Source organism: Adiantum capillus-veneris, chromosome 13, assembly GCF_014529385.1.
Source record: "Adiantum capillus-veneris isolate H3 chromosome 13, ASM1452938v2, whole genome shotgun sequence".
Classification (NCBI taxonomy): Eukaryota; Viridiplantae; Streptophyta; class Polypodiopsida; order Polypodiales; family Pteridaceae; genus Adiantum; species Adiantum capillus-veneris.
In genome coordinates, this window is record NC_140943.1 from 1,954,032 (window position 1) to 1,976,209 (window position 22,178).

General features: G+C 45.6%; 1 protein-coding gene across 4 annotated transcripts in view; it reads left to right on the plus strand.

Annotated features, from left to right (window-relative positions):
- LOC147443509 (uncharacterized) overlaps nt 1-22,178 on the plus strand; it is a 191,602-nt gene that overhangs the window by 40,915 nt on the left and 128,509 nt on the right. For all 4 annotated transcript variants that reach the window (XM_086526320.1, XM_086526319.1, XM_086526322.1 and 1 more), the window contains exon 3: nt 7,807-7,877. In XM_086526320.1, coding sequence (XP_086382446.1) covers nt 7,807-7,877 — 71 coding nt within the window. The remainder of the gene's footprint in view (nt 1-7,806; nt 7,878-22,178) is intronic.

Here is a 22,178-nt window from a genome sequence, read left to right on the forward strand (position 1 = left end):
TGTATGAGACTGAGAGATAGAGAGAGAAGAGGGATACGACACCAGAGACGGTGTAAAACCCTCCTCCGAAAGCCCCACTCTCGTCGGCGAGAGTGGTCTACTTAAGATTGCACAATCTGGTACAAATGATATGCATGAGACTGATGCAAGTCTAAGCTATGATGACGACGGGGATGACGAAGTCGACCTAAGGGCTGAAATCTGCAATCTTTCTACTGCTGTCCCAAAACGCTATGGGCTCAAATCTGCAAATCTTCTATCTGCTGAATTCTGACTCTAGGTCGATGACGATGTCGATGGCGACGATGCGACGACGACGCGCTGAAAACGCAGATGCTGAAATCTGTGTTTTCCGGGCCGAAACTATAAACCTTGCGGAAACTGACCGTGCGGCAAGGAACTGCTGCAGGAAGGTGAGATCTGCGAGGTTCGGGACTTGATCTACGATTGCTAACTGCTGAAAACTGAAAACGCTAATGGTTCTTCACTTTCCGTCGCGATGAATCTGCAGAACGCTAATATGTGTAGTAGATGCAAAAACGCTAGGGCTGAAAATCTGTGTTTCTGTCGCCGTGGCTCTGCAAATGCAAAACGCTAGGGCTGATCTGAGGTGCTGTTGTTGCCGGGATTTGCAAAGGCAAAACGCTGGCTGATCTGAGGTGAAAACGCTAGTTGATGCTGGATGTGCAAAATGCTAGGTCTCCTGGGGGGGTGTCTGCTGAGAAGTTGCCTGTTTTGCGTGGAGCTCCTGCTGCCTCTTCTACCAAATAGTGCTAGCTCTAGTTTGCTTATATACAAACTTAGCAAAATTGCCCTATCTACTTTTGTTGGAAAGTCACTTAAATTAATAAGTGAAAAATGTCAAAAATAGGGAAAATAGACTAAATGCACTGGAAAATTCCAGTGAAGGATTCTGATGGGAATGCTTATAATCATGCTGTGTGTAACCAGAGGATATGCATCTATACTAAGTGACTGGGCATGCACGGTCTACGAATAGACTCACAAAAGTGCCAGATCACTTCTAATCTAGACTGACTAGACTGACTGAATCCTTGTCGTGTTGTAGCTTGTCCACAGACACATAGGGTTGGATGTGTCACGTGACAGAGAGCAAGTCGGATGGTGGGCTCTGCAGGGTCGGGCGAGGGGGCTTCTGAGGAGTCCCTCTGGGCCGGAGCATGAGCCTCCATGTGTCTGCTCTTGTGTAGGAAAGGGGGGGTGTGAAGACTAACACCAGAACTCGGCGAGTAAAGTCCCAGCGAGAACTCCACTGCAGGGTTGAGCAAGTGAGGCGTTCGGGGGGGGGGGGGGGGGGTGGCACGTGGCTGCGCACTGCAGGGGAGGGGCAGTGCGAAGCTATGCGGGGGGCGGGGGGCGATGGCGAGGGGGGTAGCGCACAGCAGCAACATCGAGCGTCCTTTTTCATCTTCATCGCTCTGTCTTACAGGGGCACAAAGCCATAAAGAATCCGAGATTACACATGGGTTCTCGTGAGGAATCTGACAGAGATGGCACCTCCGAGTGGGAAGGCAAAGAAAAGTTGAAAATGTGGCGCGGCAACTGAAGAAAAGAATGAAGATTTAGGCAAATTTTTTTTTTCTGGACAAGTTTGCCAGAAACGAGTACAAATGTCTACTGCAGATTGGCATATGTGTGAATAGGTTGATTAAGTACTCTAGGGACCCGACATTGGCGAAACACCTAAAGGATTACTCGATTGATAAGATGTCTTCGAGATGGCGTGTGGCCATCGCTTCTCCTCTCAGGTAGGGAGGAAAGCCGAAAAGACAGACAAGTGCAAAAAAGCGGAACCTGTACTTGGAGAAAGACATGGACAAGCACTCTTGAAAAGAGGCACTTTCTACAGAGCCAACCAATATGACTTCCTCGAAGACAAGAACAAAAAAACAAAAGAATTTAAAGAAGGTGGACAGTTGGTTTGAATCCTTTTCTGGGTTCCGAGATGCTCGAACATGGTGGTCCACTCTTCTTCTGAGGATGGAAGCTTCAGTTAAATGGTTGAAATTCAAAAGGCTCTTTATTTTCTTCTTGCTTGACTCGGGAGTACGAACGAGATATACGAACCGCTTGGAATCATCTTCGGATGACCAAGGGAGATTCTTTGGACTCTTATTGCGAGAGATTTTGGAAGTCTTTTGTACCAACCTCTTCATTTATGAAGGTCTCTTTTAAGGAACAGATTGAGCGGTTTTGCTGTGGACTCTCAACAGCGATAGAGACTACTGTCTGGAACAAAAGTCGAATTCTATGCAAGAATTGATGGGTCATGCAAAACGGGGTTTTGCGATACATTCGGGAAATTCGACTTACCCCACTGATGAGATCTTGACTCAGAGATCCCAACAGACCTCTCACAATGAAAGTAGAAACAGAAACAATTCCCACGACAAGGAAAAGAAAGATACACGTCCCCGACAGACTCTTAGAGAAAGGGCTATCTATCTCAAAGAGGAGAAGTGTTTTGGTTGCGGGAATTCGGACACATCTCCGCAAAGTGCCCCAAAAAGGCACAACAAGAACAGACTGAAGACAAGCCAGAGAGTTCTAGAGTCGCAGAGGAACGTGGCAGAAAAGGCAGATGAAAGCAGAATTGTTAGCACATTGCGTGGGGCCCGACACGAATCAGATGAATGAAAGTACAAAACTTTGCCGCTCTTGGGGCAAAGTGAAAGATAAAGAAGCCCTCATTTTGTTTGATGGAGGAGCCAAGGCCAACTTCTTTTCACTTGAATTGGCGGCTCGATTTGGAATTACGCCGGACAAGCTGAGGCCACAGGCAGAGACAGTTCTAGCGGACAGGATGTTGCCATTACATCGATCATTGAAAAACTTTGTTTTCAATGTCAGGGGTGTTTAGGGCACGAGGACTTCTACGTAATACCCTTGGGAGGTTGTGACGTCCTCCTCGAAATCCCTTGGTACCACAAGAACAACGCCATGGTTGACTATCGGGCTGAGAAAGCGATTTTGCAAGTGAAGGGCAAAGAGATTGTACTTGATGAAATTCAATTTCTTTACTCGATTTTCTGGAGAGAACTGAATGATGATTGAAGGTCGAATATGTTTTGACCTTCACAAAGAACGCCAAGATTTTCTCCACACTCATGCCGATTGCTTTTCTGAGGGCCTGCTAGGCGAGTTGCCACCAGCTCGTCGTGAGGATCATATCATTGATCTAATACCTGGAAGCACACCACCGAACCGGCCACCTTACCATGTGAGCCGAGCCCAGAATGAAGAGATTATGAACCAAGTGAAAGACCTTTTGGAAAAGGGTCTTATCCAGCCGAGTACTTCACCCTACTGCTCTCCGGTGTTGTTGGTTTTAAAGAAAGACGGATCTTGGAGAATGTGCATTGATTATAGAGCTCTCAATAAAATCAACATCAAGAACAAATTTCCGATTCCGAGGATCGATGATATTCTTGACCGACTATTGGGATCCTCTTGTTTCAGTAGGATTGATTTGAAAAGCGGATATCATCAGATCAGAATCGCGCCAGGAGATGTCTACAATACATCTTTTCGAACGAGCTTCGGTTTATATGAATTTTTGGTGATGCCTTTTGGCCTTCGAGCGACTTTTAACCGAATGATGGACAGGATTTTCAGAGAGTACAGATCTTTTGTTGGCACTTTCTTTGATGACATTATTGTCTTCTCCAAGGATGAGGCAGAATATAGACATCATTTGCTACAGGTCTTTCAGGCATTGCGAGATCACAAGTTGGTGATCAATGCCAAGAAGAGTGAATTTTTCTTACCGGAGGTACACTTTTTGGGACCCATCGTCTTAGCAGCAGGAGTATAGATGGACCCGCCTAAGATTGAGACGATACGTGATTGGCCCGATTTGAAGAATGTCCATGAAGTTGGAAGCTTCTTGGGCTTCTGTTCTTACTACCGGCGGTTCATTAGAAAATTTGCAGAGATTGCTTCCCGTTCGCATATCTTGACACAGAAAGGAGTCCCTTTCTCATGGGGACCCACAGAGGTGACTGCCTTTCAGACTTTGAAAGAGAAATTGACTACAAGATCAGTTTTGACTATGCCGGATTTGCAAAGTCATTCGAAGTATATTGTGATCCTTGTAGTAATAGTCTAAGTGCGGTCTTAATGCAAGAAGGCCATGTCATTGCCTATGAGAGCCGATTGTTTTGAAGGTCAGAATTGGCAGCACAGATTTATGAGAAAGAGCTTTTGGCAGTTATCCATGCTCTTACTCAGTGACGACATTACTCAGTGACGACATTACCTACTCGGAGCCGATTTTACGGTCTTCACTAATCATCAGAGTTTACGCTACTTCTTGTCACAGAAGCAGCTTTCGGAAAAGCCGATGTAGTGGGCTAACATCTTGTCACAGTTTTACGTCCAGATTGTCCATGTGCAGGGATAAAAGAACTTGGTGGCAGATGCATTGTCCCGGAAGCCGTTAGTCTTAGCTATTTCCGTGATTCATTATAGAAGCTTCGAGGACATGGTCGATCAGTACGACACAGATCCACATTTTTTAGATATATTCGGTCGAATATAGAATGGGGAGGTAGTAGCGGGATATTCCATTCGGGATGGCTACTTTAATGAAGAAAACGATGTTGTGCGTTACACAGCCGTTGAGGGAAAAGGTTCTAACCGAATGCCACTGTCCACCATTTACGGGTCACCGCGGCATTGATACCACCTTGAAAGGTATGGAGCGATACTTCTTTTGGCCAAGACTCAAGAAGGACGTGGACGATTTTATACGCAGTTGCTTGGTATGCCAGAAGGTTAAGTTTGACAGTCATAAAGCATAGGGATTGTTACTACCTTTACCCATTCCCACCCGCCCCTTGGAAAGTATTGCAATTGATTTCATTTTTGATCTCTCGAAGACATAGAGTGGGCACGATGGTATCTGGACTGTTATTGACAGATTTAGCAAGCAAGCTCATTTCATTCCAGTGAAGAAAACAATCAAGCCGGATCATTTAGCGAGACTGTTCATTGCCTAGATATTCAGATTACATGGCATGCATAAGGCAACAGTCTTTAACAGAGATCCGTGATTCACGAGTTTGTTTTGGAAGGCTATTTAAGAGAACATTGGCACAAGGTTGCAGTTCTCGTCATCTTTCCACCCGAAGACAGATAGGCAATCTGAGATTGCAAATTCAGTTGTACTGGATTTATTGAAGTCTTACATATCGGAAGACTCAATGGGAAAAGTTTTTGCCTTTGGTGGAATTTGCCTACAATAACACGATTCACTCTTCGACAGGAAAGGCGCTCTTTGAAATTATTGAAGGTGCTCCGAAGGTTCCACCCTTCCTAAGCACGAAAGATAAGATTTTTGAAGCCGACCAATACACGAAGGACTTGGACACTGCTTTTGCCAAGGTCCGGGAGGCTTTAGAGAAATCTCAAGAAAGACACAAAAATGCAGCATATCGACACCATCGCGATTTGAAATTAAAGGAAGACGATTGGGTTCTCTTACGTTTTGAGAAGGCACGCCTGAGAAAGAAAAAGGGAAAGGAGTGGCTTTTTCCAAAGCTTAGCCTGAGATACTATGGACCTTTCTAGATAAAAGAAAAGATAAATGATGTCTCCTTTAGACTGAAGCTGCCCGATACTTGGATAATTCACAATGCCTTTCATGTGAGTCTCTTGAAGCCTTTTAAAGGCAATGTGCCCGATGATGGGGAGCCAGATGAGCAACCCGAAGTGGAGGAAAGCGAGGAGATACTCGTTCCAGAACAGATACTGGCACATAAAGATAGAAAGATTAAAGGTAAAGTGATTAGACGGTTCTTGGTTATATTCAAGAACTATCCTGCATTGGATGCGAAGTGGATGGAGGAAGAGGACCTAGCAAATACTTCTCAGATTGTGGAACTTTACCTTGAAGCCTTCAGTTTAGTATAGTCTACTCTGATAGAACCCCGATTTCAGCATGGGCGGATCTAGTGCAGTGGGCATGCACTAGATTCACCCATGCACAGGAGGGGAGTCACTCCGCTCCTTTGTCAATAGATTTCCCTGATTTTTGATATAGAGTCACTGATGTCCCTTTGGGTTTCAGGAATACTTTTGGGCTGACAGTATTCTGCTGAATGACTTTATGAACTGGAATTCCCGATAATCAATATGATACTGATTGATTTGTACTTGACTTGTTTAGGTGCAGGAACTGATAGATGAAATGACTGCAGCATTTCGGTCTCATAAATCTCTATAGACATGATTGCAATATGGATTAGTTAATCGAGCATCTGTGAGGTCCCGACTGGATCTAGATGCGATTGCTAAATACATTGCCGATTAATCATGGTCTGAGATTTGGAATGATTTTGAATGTGATTTGTGATGTGATGTCCTGTGATGTGACTGTCGATTGATACATGTGCTAGATGTGTTGTGCCTAGTGTGTTGGTACTAACAGTCAGTGTCTGCTAAGACAGTTTATGGCCTCTGTTTGTTTTGCAGGCGTAATCGAGGGTGATTACAATGCTTTCAAGAGGGGGGTATGTCACAAAATGGTGAGTGGCAGCAGACCCGGACACACCTCGACTGGCTGGTAGTACACATGGAAGATAGTATGGCAGTTCTGGAAATTCCGGCGCAAAACCCGCTGACAGGCTAACGTGGCATCCGTACGAAATTTCCGTAAATCACGGTGCAAAAAGCGAGCAGTACGGATCTACGATGGCTGAAAAATTTACTGGCAGCTTTTGGGGCTTCTTGCTTTATTTTTGAGAAGCTTTTAAGTTAAAGAGCTTTTGATTTTGGGGCTTTGCTTTTGGGCATCCCTTGTAACAATAAATAAGTGGGCAGGGCCTCATTTCTCAGAGCATCTGGACGCAGAGTCTGAGAGTGAGCACCTACCCACTCTCTTGTACTTTCAACACAGATTTATACAAAGAGAAATACCGAAAGGGGTGCCAGTCTTTGGGGCCAATATCTCTAGGCACGGAACTACGCCGGGCTGTGTCGGTTGAATTGTGAAATGTGAACTGTTTTGAAGTGAATCTTTGCTATGTCGCGGTAGAATCTTGACTTGGGGTGTCCAAGTTTGTTACATCTTGCCTCATGCTAGCCTACCGAGTGGGCACACCGTGTAACTAGCACCGCCGAGAAGGTACGACTATCTCAGATATGGCCGGGCACACCGAAAAAACAGCCTCACTCCCTAAAGTGCTCATGGGAAATATTGGAGCTACCGCCGGACAGAAATGTAACTCTTACAGGAGAGCCTTTTGAATCATATTTAGTTTTTTTTGGTTTCATGTGCCATATGTGGCACACCTCTGCAAGTGGAATGTACAAGCATTTCATGGATGTATTGGTCGTCTTTGTCCTCCAAAGGGACATTAATCTAATCTCTGTGTGTGCGCGCGCGCGTGTGTGTGTACGATAAAAATAATCAAGAATACATAAAAATGTCCCAGAATAATAAAAGTGATCAAAAGAGGTTAAATGCATGTGTAAGACCAAAGAGGCCATACCAACCACAAATTGCAGCCCAAATGCGACCATTTAGTGGTGGCAAAATCTCTAACATAGAAGTCTCTCGCAAGAACCTAAGCGTTTGATTAATTAGTCTGTGCATTTAAGAATTAGGCATTCACATTGTTTATTGTCTTTTTTAAGTCATTGCCAGCTTTTGGGTGCTAGTAACCCTTCTATTCATGGTTGAGAAATCTTCTTGTCTGCTTTATTGTTTCCATCTGATATTGGCACTAAACTTTTGGATACTTTGTTTTATATTAAACTGCTTACGTGTCTATGCTCTTACAGACACAAGAGGGGATCATGGCTTGCCCAAACAACTTGTGATCATGATTTGATTGCTGTAAGCGGCTCTCATGGTACATTTCCTCACTCTTGCCTTGGCTTTGTGTTCTTTGCTGCATATGTGAGGATTGTTACAGTTTTTGTTCTTGGAAATAAAAATTTAAGGTTTGCCACTACAATAATTTTTGGCCACATTGTAGTCATGAAAGTTTTAACCTGGAAAGTCAAGTTGGGGCTGAGCCTTTGAAACAACTTCTTTACCATGCTTTGTCACGGGCCTCTCCTCTGTTTGGGTCTATGGATAGTGCCGGAGCTTGGCGCTCGACCATCGGATACATCTTTATAGATGCTCCTTATGGATATGTCTCATTTGTCACTCTTTATGTGTTGCTTGTTGGATATCTGGATGAATTTGTGCCTTGCTTTGATTCGGTACCCACCTTTTTGTGTAAAGGAGGTAGCGAGGCAGGCTCTAGGGTTGCTTTTCGCCGGGCATTTTACCCATTTTGGGATAGTTTGCCGATTTTTTACGGGTGAAAATGTGAGTTACCCTTCAAAAAATACACTAAAATGCTTGGAAAACCATAAAGTCTTGGAAATTTGAAGGGCAAGGATGCCTATCAAAAATCAACCCTGGAGGCAGCCACTTGTTTTGAATTCATGTGTGTTACCCGCGTGCAATGTAATAGACAGAACATATGAATAAATACTTCATTGCTGACGGGTAAGATACAAAAGACCAAGAAACACAAAAATAATACTACTATTCATCATCATCCAATTACATAGAACAGAATGAACATTACATCCATACATCTACATAGCACACAATGTGCGTTTGACTAATAGACCTCTTCTGACACATTGATACAAATAGTTGCACCGTTTTTGATCTGCACTCATACCGTTTCACACTTCTAGTAAGGTTCCTCCGGCCTAACATTTGGTACGCACGGAGGACCTGACCCCACATTACAAGAATTAATCCCCTTCAAAGGAATCCGCAGGTGGGACAAGAGGGGGAGGTGGGTTTGGGTTTACATAAGGCCGCAACTGCGCGAATGGTTGATAATTCGGGTAATGTCTCCGCAACAAGGTAGATGCCTCTGTCCACCATGGAGGAGCCGGAGGATTGAACAGGCTAAGAGAATTCACACACTGATTTAGGAAGAAAGCTGTTCGCCGAAAAAGAGTTCTGTACTTCTTAACACTATGTTTCTGCGTTGCCACTTCCTCCTTCAACTGTTTCTCCTCCTTGCTAGATTTACACCACTCTGTTGCTTCATAGGTCTAGGGCATACTTGTACGGCTAGTATGTCTCCGGGCTGGCCACCCATAGTCTAGGTTGTACCTGGTCCGCCGGCCGCCCACTTTTGTCCGGGCGCCCACATATATTTCCATATATCATTTTTCTGTTGGGTCGTGGGGATTTTTATCAGGGCTCGCCCTATCTCCCCTTGGGCACCTATTTATGGAGCCGGGGGGGTATCCACTTCCACATCTCACAAAGATCACACATCTGATTGTATTGGGTCTTGTGCTCATGGTAGTCATGGGGGGTTGAAGTTGAATGAACGCCCTCTCTTCACCATCTCTAGCGTTTGTGTCTACTGTCTCTCTCTCTCTCTCTTCTCCTCTCTCACACTTCCGCACACGCGCCCTCTCACATGGTATCAGTCACCAGGTCACATGGTATCAGCAGTGATCCAAGGGCACATCATCGCATGAGGTTCTCCTCTCAAGGTCAGCATAACCAGCGTTTTCATGCAAAATCTGCCAGCCTTTTGCAAACAACCATGCATGCGATGAGATCTGCGTTTTTCGTCGCGGAGGATCTTCCTCCACCTTCGTTTTTGCAGATCAGGTGAGCGTTTTTGCATCAGGCTGCTAGCGCTTCACTTCTGGGATCATTTCATCGCCGGAAATCTCCTCTACTCCATCTGCGTTTTTGGGTTTTCAGCCCATTTTCGGCGGTTTTATTGGTCACTTTGTGTCGTTGACACCTTCCACAAGTTGCTCGGCACCTAGGGACCAGGGTACCCATCAAGCTTTTGTTTTTTCAGCAAACATAAGGTTTTTGGTGCCAAAAAAGTGCAGCAAAAGTGGGCTGCAAATTGACTTGCGTTTTTGCAGCAAGAGGGCAACGCTCAGCTTCTGGACCCCAGATCTCGCCACCACCCACCCGGCTTTGCATCTGGTGCATTGCCGGCGAGTATCCTCTCCGTCTTCATCAGATTTCAGCCATTACCCCTTGCTGTTTTCTCTGTTTTCAGCCTGTTTGGGGCAGTGATAGTGATTTACCACCCTTCTCATACTCCTCTGCACCGCTCCGGACCATGCCGGGAGAGTACGAGCTCACTGAAAATCGCTGGACAGCAGCATTTTCATCAGCTCGTAGTTGCATTTTTGGGTGGACAACAGCCACATGGTTTGAGTTTTTCATAGAGGATGAAGTTAACTCCTGCCAGGACACCATCCGATGGTGGTCCACGCGGTCTCTCAGTGATTGCTGTAGTACACGGTATCTTCGACGTTGGCTTGATCATCTACAGGTGTACGATCCTTGGGAGATCCATTCATTCCAGCCATCATTCGGCGGTTGCGCACTCTAGAGGGGGTGGTGACTTGTGGTTTGCCATGGACACACTAATGCACTCATCAGAGGAGTTCACATGAGATATGGCCATGCTCATTGCATATGGGATTCCAACATTCCAAGAGAGGACGCCACCATCCTTGGTGGACAGACACTTACCACTTGACCTTGACACATCAGATCACTTGCTTACACAAGAGCATCTACATGGACTTAGGGAGAGGATCTTGGATCTCTTCTTGGACAGGTTCATTGCTTGGATCTACAGACTGGAGTGGGAATTCAGTGATTCGGACTCTCTTGGAGAGTTTACCCGCAAGATGCAGGAGATCAAGCATCATTACGCAACTACATCCGGAGTCACCCGGAGCTTGGCTTGGATGGTAGTGCAGTTGCTCTTCCACACTCCTGATCATTTGGATTGCTACCTTTCAGAGTTGCTTACACTCAACCTCGGTAACCTTACAGCAGACTTATCCCCCGACCGGGGCAATAGGCCACTCCCACCTCATTCACATTGAGAGCCACACTGAGATACGGTTTGGTGGCGTTGTTGGCGCGGAATTTGTTTTGGTTGACATCGGAGGATTGGAGGCAGGAGATACAGGCAAGACGGCACAGATAGATTGGTTTGGTCTTTCCTCTTCTCAGAGGATCTTTACAGTGCAGATTGTTGAGTCTGACTTTCCCCTCATCTTGGATTACCCTACCTACTGACAGGACACCATCCGGTGGTGGTCCGTGTGGTCTATCGATGACTGCTGCAGCTTACGGTAGCTTCTACAGTGCAGACTGCTTAGTCTGGCTTTCTTTGATTCGGAGGAAGATTACCGTGCAGATTGCTATATCTAGCCTTCTTGGAGTTTTACACAGCTTAGCCAACTGGCCACCTTTAGTTGCAGGTTCATGCATTGACAAACTTTTGGTCATTCTCATGACGGTTCGTGGGCTTCTCCATTTTCTCCAGACGGTTTGACTATAGACACCACAAATCCTATTGGGCAGGACACTTGCAGGTCTATTGGCACTTCTTTTACGACAAGGAGTTGTTTTCACACTCAGTTCGGGACCTTCACGCAGTATCTTCACCCTGTATTGGCGGAGTACAGCAGTTTGCTACACTGCTCGCGACGGCACTTTACCATGGAGATCTCGCGGTGGTTGGGACACCCCAGACTGCTGCTACACTCGTGGAGTTCGCCGGAGTATTGTCCTTCAGTGGACATCGCAACAGACATCTTCATCATTTGCCTCACATCTTCGGCTTCATGCGGTTTGTTTCAGCATCCGGTGCTGAGAGGGGGTGTTAGATTTACACCACTCTGCTGCTTCAGAGGTCTAGGGCATACTTGTATGGCTAGTATGTCTCCGGACTGGCCACCCATAGTCTAGGTTGTACCTGGTCCGGCTGCCCGAGTTTGAGGCCGGGGCACCCACTTTTGTCCGGGCGTCCACATATATTTCCATAGATCATTTTTCTGTTGGGTCATGGGGATTTTTATCAGGCCTTGCCCTACCTCCCCTTGGGCACCTATTTATAGAGCCAGGGGTTACCCACTTCCACATCTCACAAAGATCACACATCTGATTGTATTTGGTCTTCTGCTTATGGTAGTCATGGGGGGCTGATCTCCCGCTCTTCACCATCTCTAGCGTTTGTGTCTACTGTCTCTCTCTCTCTCTCTCTCTCCTCCTCTCTCACGCTTCCGCACATGCGCCATCTCACACTCCTTGGTTAGCAACACTTGCGTTTTCAGGTCATCTCCGTCGCATGAAGGGCCACCTCCACATTCTGCAACCGGTTATTAGGATCGACATCAGATACATGGTTTGAAAAAATAGGTCTTTGGGGGTTTGGGTGCCAATCACCAGCCTTTTGCTTACCCTGGTCCGTGGAGCCGATTGATGTCCCACCCGGTTGACCCTCTGGTGCGAGGAGTGCTGAAACCCCAGAAAACAGATTAAGTGCCGATTGCCACTCCTGAATCTCCCCTTCCGAGTGCAATTGAATATCCTCTTCTAACAGTGAGACGACCGCATCCAAATCATCTTCTGTTAATGGCAGCATACCGGTACTGGTCTTCTTATAAGCCATCTTCAAGGAATATTCAACTCGATGCCGTGCCAGCTTCTCCGAGACAGTCCTGGCAAACTCTGCCTGCCTTTCCTTAGCCGCAGTGGTTGCCTCAATCACCTCCCGAGCTTGACGCCGTGCTTGTTTCTCGCGTTGTTCTGACTGGAAAGCGCGTGACTCTGCTCGGTGCAATCTCTTTTCCAATTTTCGCTAGGTGCTCAGTCAATGATCGGTTTTGAGCAGCAGATTGAGCAATCTGCTGCTTCTGTGCAGGTATCTCCTGCAGTTGTTGGTTCCCTGGCCTCTATCCATCGTGCCAACAACCCTTCTGGCTTCTGTAAACAAGTGCCAGATAAGGATTTCCATCCAATTAACTCCCTTCGACAATTTAGCCCCAGAGATCATGGCATGAGCTGCACGAGAAATATTGTACACCTTAGCCATAAGCCAGACTCCTTCCAACACCCATCTGAGACATTCTCTCACTTCCAAATCCTGACAGCCATACTATCTGAACTCATTACTAGTCGGATTCCCATAAGCTGTAATCATATCCTGCATGGTCGTCTTCTTGGCGGGGACAGTGACACTTGTAGCGGGTAGATGACACTTCTCTTGCACCATTGTCAGGAAAATTGGTGAGGTTCACCATGAAGGTGAACAATGCCTTGGCTGTCTTTTGTTGCTGGCTCCTGCAAAATCAGAAGAGTGTGGCTATAGGGTTGTACCTGCGTCCAATTGATCAATATATATTCCAGCAAGCCTCTGCGCTCCAGCCATACTTTCATAGCCTCCGTCATCTGGTTGTTAATTGGGGTCAGAGGCTTCATGCTCTGACCCTATAGATGGAGTCATCGAGGAGTTGTTAATTGGGATCTGCAAGCCTTCATGCTTGTAGACCCTACAGATGGAGCCATTGAGTTGTCTGCAGAGGGTTGAAGAAAGGGCAGGGAGAGGGCTATGGTCTACGCGAAGCAGAGTTTCTCAGAGACAGGCAACACGCGCACACATGAGGCAGAGAGAAAAACAGCAAGTAAAAGCGAGTCCAAATTGCCACATAATGGAATTCCTTTTGCATGTTCAGCACTGCATAGCATGCATTGATTCTTTATCTCACATGTATGACAGTGAATGAACCGCAATCTCGTGTCACAATTACCCTACTCATTTGAGTATCGTGCTCATGATGCCTCGAATACCCCCTCCAAAATAAATGCCGCATTCAAAGGCGTACACCAGCATAATTACAAGGATAATCGGATCAACCGCCGTAATCTCTTCCTCATGAATACTGGGCACTGTCCCAATATAGTACTGCATTTGAATCCATTCACCGGACTTGGAATGATAGTTCCATCCAAATTGTGCAAGAAAAACGCATTGGCACCAGTAGAACACGGTACGGGCCCATCCGAAGTTTAAGCTTTTCTTTATGTTTCCCTTGCGGTGAATTAAACATCAACACCAAATCTCCTTACTTAAATATCTTAAACTGCATTCCCCGATCTATCTGTTTCTTTTTCCAATTCTAGAACTTCCTCATCAACATAAAGCTTGTATATCTATCCTCTTCAAATGGATGAGAATCCTGCAGCTGTACTTGGTCCTCCTATCGGTCCGATTGGATTTGGAATGGTGGATCCAACCACAATAGGATCCTGACTTGCAACGACAGCTAGTACAATGCCCGCAATTGTGGCCGCACTCCCTTCAAGGCTCAATCCTGCTAATGCCGGAAAAAGTGGTTCGGAGTACCCACACCATTTGGGTTATAAGGAGGAGGAGCTGTTTGTAGGAATTCAGGGGTGGACTCGGATCGGTGTCGTTCGTCTGCAAACCGACCCAATTCCGCCGGGTCTACTTGGGCGAATGTGTCTGTAACTTCGACTGTATCCGCTTCAAACACTCTTTCCCCCCATGGGTCTTTCGGTTCTGCCAGAGTTGCATCTCGCGTAATGCGTGATTGCCGTAGGCCGCGTTTCTATAGTGGCAAAAGGAGGATGGGAGGTGGACCATGAGACCTTGTTCATCGAAACATGGTATCCGCCGTGCCTCAATGGTCAACGCCATGAAACCCGACTCCGTAAGTACCCCGATTCGTGGTTGATCGTGGCCGCTAATGTTGCCTGCGCACAGTGTAATAGACAAAACATATGAACAAATACTTCATTGCCGACAGATAAGGTACAAAGGACCAAGAAACACAGGAATAATAAGTTATTCATAATCATCCGACTACATAGAACAGAATGAATATTACGTCCATACATCTACACAGTGCGCGACTGATTTATGGACACTCTTAAGGTACATCAGTACAAACAGTTGTACCGTTTCTAATCTGCATGCATACCGTTTCATACTTCTACAAAGGTTCCCTCTTGCCTAACAATATGTCACTATAATTGTAGAAGGCACCACGGCCAAAACTAAAGAACAACCGGAATAGACTTTAGTATTTGATCACAACTTGAAATTGAGAGAGAGAGAGAGAGAGAGAGAGAGAGAGAGAGAGAGAGAGAGAGAGAGAGAGAGAGAGAGAGAGAGAGAGAGAGAGAGAGAGAGAAAGAAGAAAGAAAGAAAGAAAGATTTTTAACGTCTATGTCAGGCCGAAATCGGCCTATGAGACAAATCAAATGTACATGGCGTGTATGTCATCCGTCTATCGGAAAGAGAGAGAGAGAGAGAGAGAGAGAGAGAGAGAGAGAGAGAGAGAGAGAGAGAGAGAGAGAGAGAGAGAGAGAAATGAAATGAAATGAAATGTTATATTAACGTCTTCAAAAGGCCAAAATGACCTATGAGACCAATCAGTTACAAAATAGTGAATCTAATACCATGTCTGGGTACAAAAGAACTAGAAAAGAACTAGAAGTGGAACAAAATACTACTACTACTACTACAATCTAAAACTACGTGGGTGTAGCAGCTGATACAATAGGTACCCGGTAAACTGGATGTAACAGTGTGTGAAACAAAGATGGAAGAAATGGTGAGGATCCATCCTCATCTGCACTCTGGATGTCGAGAGAGTATGGCTCGAATCTTCTGTTGTAGTCTCCGTCGATGCTGTGTAGCTCCTCTCCTCAGTCGCGGTCGTCTGTATCTTTGTAGCTCCAATGCTCGGTCGATGAGAGTGCCAATAGTGGTCGAATGAGTGTGGGACGAGCTCTGCAGTGGTGGCTGCTCCTCTGGCTGTCCCATATCTAGTGAAAAGAAATCTGTAATGTCTCTGGGACTGCCTCTCTCTAGCTCTCCCCAGTAAAGTGTCTCTATACCTGTGTAACTCAAGTAGATATAGTCCAAGACATCTCTGATCCTCATAACTCATGACCCTAGATAGAGGACCAAAACCCTCTCTGAATAAGCAGTGGAAACGCCCCCGTATCTCATAGAACACTGTGCAATGACATATGTAGTGCAACTCTGTCTCTGGCTCTCTCTGGCATAATCGGCATATCCTGCTGTCTGCTGGTATCCCTCTGAATCTACCGGTCTCAATCTCGAGCTGATGTGAGGATGTGCGTATCTGACCAATGGCACAACGCAAACCATGAGACATATGTGTGTCCATGTAGCTGGGTCGAATCACAAACCCATCTCCTGTGAGGTGGAGAAGATGCTCTCTATAGAAAGCCATCTTTGTGCTCAACTCCTGAGGCGGCTCTATCCATGTCCTCCTGGTGTCGAGCTGGATCAGGTCCTGACGAATGAGTCTAGTGATCTCCACCCGTGTAAGAGACAGCGAGGGTGCCTGAAGAAAGAGAGAGAGAGAGAGAGAGAGAGAGAGAGAGAGAGAGAGAGAGAGAGAGAGAGAGAGAGAGAGAGAGAGAGAGAGAGAGAGAGAGAGAATGAAATGAAATGAAATGTTATATTAACGTCTTCAAAAGGCCAAAATGACCTATGAGACCAATCTGTTACGAAATGGTGAATCTAATACCATGTCTGGGTACAAAAGAACTAGATACTACTACTAGAATTCATCCTCATCTACACTCTGGATATCGAGAGAGTATGGCTCGAATCCTTTGTTGTAGTCTCCGTCGATGCTGTGTAGCCCCTCCTCAATTGTGGTCGTCTGGATCTCCGTAGCTCCAATGCTCGGTCGATGAGAGTGCCGGTAGTGGCCGAATGAGTGTGGGCTGAGCTCTGGAATGATGACTGCTCCTTTGGCTGTCCCATATCTTGAAAAGAAATCTGTAGTCTGTCTCTGGGATTGTCTCTCTTTATCTCTCCCCAGTAAAGTGTCTCTATATTTCTGTAACTCAAGTAGATATAGCCCAAGACATCTCTGATCCTCATAACTCATGACCACAGAGAAAGGACCGAAACCCTCTCTGAATAAGCAATGGAAACGGCCCCCTATCTCAAAGTACACTGTGCAACGACATATGTAATGTAGCTCCGTCTCTGGCTCTAACTAGCATAAGCGGCATATCCTGTTGTCTGCTGGTATCCCTCTAAATCTACCAGTCTCAATCTCCAACTGATGTGAGGATGTGCGTATTTGACCAATGGCACACCGCAAACCATGAAACATATGTGTGTCCATGTAGTTGGGTCGAATCACAAACCCATCTCCTGTGAGGTGGAGAAGATGCTCTCTATAGAAAGCCATCTTCGTGCCCAACTCCTGTGGAGGCTCTATCCATGTCCTCCTGGTATCCAACTGGATTAGGTCCTTACGAATGAGTCTAGTAATCTCCACCCGTGTAAGAGACATCGAGGGTGCCTGAAGAGAGTACTGGAAAGAGGGCAGCTTGTCCATGGTGAAACCATGCGTCTGAAACCATGATGTCATCTGTGCATACCAGCATGAAGTGTCCCCCTGAAGAGCTAACTGTCTGGAAGACTCAAGGGCCAGTCTAGCATATCTGTCTCTAGTAGTATCCCACAAGCTGTGCACAAAGGAGACTGATCTGGTAAGCGCCTTAATCTCCATAGGCGGGGCAGCTAGCTCTGCTCGAATGATAGCGTGGGGTACTGAGGCCTTGGCTTTGATCAGTCGAGAGATCATAGATACCAAGGGCCTCTCCATACGTCTCCAACCATCCTGGCCTACAGAAGGTCCCCATGTCTGCACCCCATACAAGTTTACAACGTAGCTGAGGCTACTAAGGTATCAAGGAGCCATAACTTTGTCCAAGGTTCCTGGAACTGAACACATCCTCTCCAAGCCTCCGAAGGCCGCAAAAGCTCTAGTCAGTCTAGTCTCTGCTGCTCTCCTCAAAAGAAAACCTCTGCCCAGTGAAGACAATCCCAAGGTAAGTGTATGCATCTGTATACTCTACAATCTCTTGACCATATGTGAAGTCGGTGTTGATCTCCTGATCCACTGTGGTGTGGTGTTAAACACCATAACCTTGGTTTTACCAAGGTTTACAGACAATCCACTATCCTCTGCAAATTTGTGTAATGCATGTAACTATCACTGTATACGCTCTGGTGAGTCAGAGATCAATACAATATCATCAGCATATAACAACAATGGGATCCACGTCCTTGCCAGCTGGGCACCTCTATCACCGTCTTTGTCAATGTAATCAGACACCTCATCAACATACATACCAATTAGAGTAGGAGACAATGGGCAGCCCTGTTTCACCTCAATGGTGGAGTGAACTAAATCAGATATCCCCTCCGGAGTGCGTACATGTCCCATCACTGATCTGTATAGAGCCATAATCCCCCAAATCAACACTATGGGCACCCCCATCTCCTGCAATCTGCGCATCAATCAAGCTATGTCAAATGCTTTGCGGAAATCCACAAAGCTACAATAAATCCGTCTCCCATGTGACCTGCCCTCCTCAATGATGGCTCTGAGTGTGAGAATATGATCAAGAGTGGAGAAACCCCTCCTAAGACCGGCCTGGCCCTTTGCTCGTACACCCTCACCCTCTGCCCAATTACTCAACTGCTGCTCAAGAATGGATGCATACAACCGTGCCAATGTGTGCCCAACCATAATAGTGTGGTAATTCCCATGCTCTATAGGATCACCTGCTTTGAAGATAGGCACAATAGTAGACAATCTCCAAGTCTCAGATAACCCCTCTCACATGGCACGATTGAACAACACTGTAACTACCTCTACCAACATATCTCTAGCATGTGTAAAGTGCCCTGCTACTAGACCATCATGATCATATGCCCTACTGGTCCTCATCCTGTCAATGGCTCTCTTTACCATCTCAATTGTAAAGAAGGTGCTGATGGGTGGGCATGGCTGTGTAGGATATCGAAGGGGGTCTTGTCCAAGAACCGTATATAACGATGAGGCATATTGGCTCCACACATCAGGAGAAGTAATCATTGGGGGAGGGGAGTGCTCATGAAAGAATCGCCATCCTCTTTTGAGTAAGAATCACCATGCCTCTTTTGAGTCTCTACTCAAGAACAACTGATACAAGTCTCGCTCCATCTGGGCCAAGTAAGCTCGTTTCTTCCGTCCCACAAGGCGTCGGGAAGCAATCCGAGATTGTCTGTAAGTGATGCCTCCTAACAAAACATCCCTCTGAAGCTGGGCTCTCATCTCTCTGCACTCCTCATCATACAAAGTATTCTGGGGCATATCGCCTCCGACCCGGCTGAGTGTGTGGGTATACCTCTGCACCATGCAGTGTTTCAGTCAGTAAAGTGGTGCATGAAGGAGTACGAGCGGAAGTGCGACGCGAGAGAGAGTGCGAGAAGAAGAGCACGACGATATGGTGAACTCGCTCTACTGTAATATGTAGAGCATAGTGAGTTCTTATTAGGTTTTTACAAAAGAATATGTGTACATACCTGGCGGCCCGCCCACTTACCTGGGCGACCACATTGGGCTTTATACCCCAACAACCTCCCACTTAAAGTCCAATGTGGTACTTTATGTGTGAGAGAAGCTACTATACAAGCAAATATACAAGAGATGTAGAGAAGTGATGTACTACCCTACACCTAACTGCTTGCGAAAATGCGCAAAGCTCTCTGAGGGAAGTCCTTTTGTAAGTAGATCAGCAGGATTTTCTGTGGTGTGAACTTTGACAAGCTGAAGTTGCTTATCCTCGAGCATTTCCTTGATGAAATGATACTTCACATCCACATGCTTTGTCTTTGAGTGATAAACTGGATTGCGAGCCAATTGTATAGGACTTTGACTATCACAATATAACACAGGCATCTCTTCTTTGATTCCCAAATCTGTTACTAGTCGATTAAGCCAAATTGATTCTTTGCATGCCTCTGATGCTGCAACATATTCAGCCTCTGTAGTAGACTGAGTAACACAATCTTGTAATCTAGAACGCCATGATACTGCTCCACCAGCCAATGTAAAGACATACCCTGACGTAGACCTTGGGTTGTCTAAGTCACCTGCATAATCTGAGTCTGTAAAACCCTTTACACTTAGCTCCTGACTCCCATAGCATATACGCATACTCTTTGTAGCTTTCAAGTATCTCAATATTCCTTTCACTGCCTCCCAATGTTTCTTGCCTGGGTTTGACATGTATCGACTTACTACTCCCACTGCAAATGCAATGTCTGGGCGAGTAGCAATCATTGCATACATCAAACTACCCACTGTAGACGCATATGGAATCTTATCCATTTCAGCCTGTTCTTCCTCAGACACAGGACAATCTTGTTTGCTAAGTTTCACATATGGTGGCAATGGAACACTCAGTGCCTTTCCCTTCTCCATATTGAAACGTTGCAAAACCTTGTCAATATACTCTGTTTGAGATAACCAAATCAACTTCTTTGATCTGTCTCTCTCAATGCGCATACCAAGTATATGACTTGCCTCACCCATGTCTTTCATGTCAAACGATTTTGCCATCTTTGACTTCAAAGCTGAAATTTCTTCCAAGTGCTTGCCAACAATCAACATGTCATCCACATACAAAATAAGGATCAGCCAACTACCATCCTTAGCCTTCTTTGTATATAGACAGTGATCGAACTCACTACGTTTGTAGCCTTGAGAAAGCATAAACTTGTGGAATTTATGGTACCATGCCCTCAGTGATTGTTTTAAGCCATAAAGACTCTTTAACAACTGGCATACCCAATCTTCCTTGCCTTTCTCAACAAACCCTTCTGGCTGCTGCATGTAAATTTCCACATCTAAATCACCATGCAAGAACGCTGTCTTGACATCCATTTGGTGCAACACCAAATCTAATATGGCAACCAATGCAAGAAAGCATCTCAATGTAGTCATCTTGACCACCGGAGAGAAGATTTCATCAAAGTCAATGCCTTGTTCTTGCTTAAAGCCCTTGGCAACAAGCCTTGCTTTGTACTTTGACTGACTATCATGAGCGGTGATCTTATACCTGTAAACCCATTTACACGGTAGAGCCTTTTTGCCCCGTGGTAATTTAACGAGCTTCCATGTCTGGTTTTTATGCAGAGCTGTCATCTCTGACTGCATGGCCAATTGCCAATTCCCGGAGTCCTTCATTTGCACTGCTTCCTTGTAACATGAAGGCTCATTGCAATCAGTCAACATGACATAATTCATAGATGGAACAAATCTATCAGGAGGTCGCGTGACACGTCCAGATCTGCGCACAATAGGTGGCTCAGGCTCAACCACAACCTATGGCTCCACTCTATCCTGTCCTTGCTCGTCTTAAGCCCTGACATTTTGTCTTGCACGTGCAGGTCCATCTTCTTGGAAGACAACTCTTCTAATCTCCTCAACCCTCTCTGGTTTAGAATGATATTTGGATTCATTAAAGTGAACATCATTGCTGCGGACAACCTTTCTGGATTCGGGATCCCAAAGTCTGTACCCCATCTCACCAGAATTACCATAGCCTAGAAAGATGCACTTTCTACTCTTTGGCTCAAGTTTGTTCCTAAATTCCTTTGGAACGTGAGTATATGCCTCACAGCCAAAGACTCTGAGATGTTTGTATGAGGGCATTTTGCCTGACCATACCATCTCTGGCACTGAATCCTTCTGCAAAACCTTGCTAGGAGATCTATTTACAAGATGAACAGCTGTTGATACAGCTTCAGCCCAAAACCCATTTGGCAGCTGTGCATTAGACAACATACTTTTGACCTTCTCTTGTATGGTCCTATTCATCCTCTCAGCAACACCATTTTGAGGAGGATTGTAAGGAGCAGTAAGTTCAGGTTTTATACCTTTTGACTCACAAAAGTCCTGAAAGGCCTTTGAAACATACTCTCCACCATTGTCAGTGCGTAAGCATTTAAGCTTCTTGCCACTCTGATTCTCCACAAGTGTCACAAACGTTTTGAAAACACTAAACGCTTCATCCTTGTGCTTGAGAAAGTAAACCCATACTTTCCTCGAGTAATCATCTATAAATGTCATAAAGTAAGAAGCTCCCCCTAGAGATAGGTTAGCCATAGGTCCACACAAATCACTATGAACAAGTGCCAACTGTGTATCTCTTCTACTGCTTCTATGCTTATGTGGCTGCTGTGTTTGCTTACCATACAGACAATGTTCACAGAATTCAAAATCATTAAATGAAAAGCCACGCAAATAACCAGAACGAGACAAGATTTCCATTCCCTTCTTGGACATATGTCCTAACCGGCTATGCCACAAAGAAACGTTCGGCTGCTCGGTTACATTGATTACATTTTTATAGACATTTGATACATAAATCATGTAAAGTCCTCCAGACTTTACTCCATGTGCTACTGTCATAGAACCTTTGGATATCTTCCACATGTTCT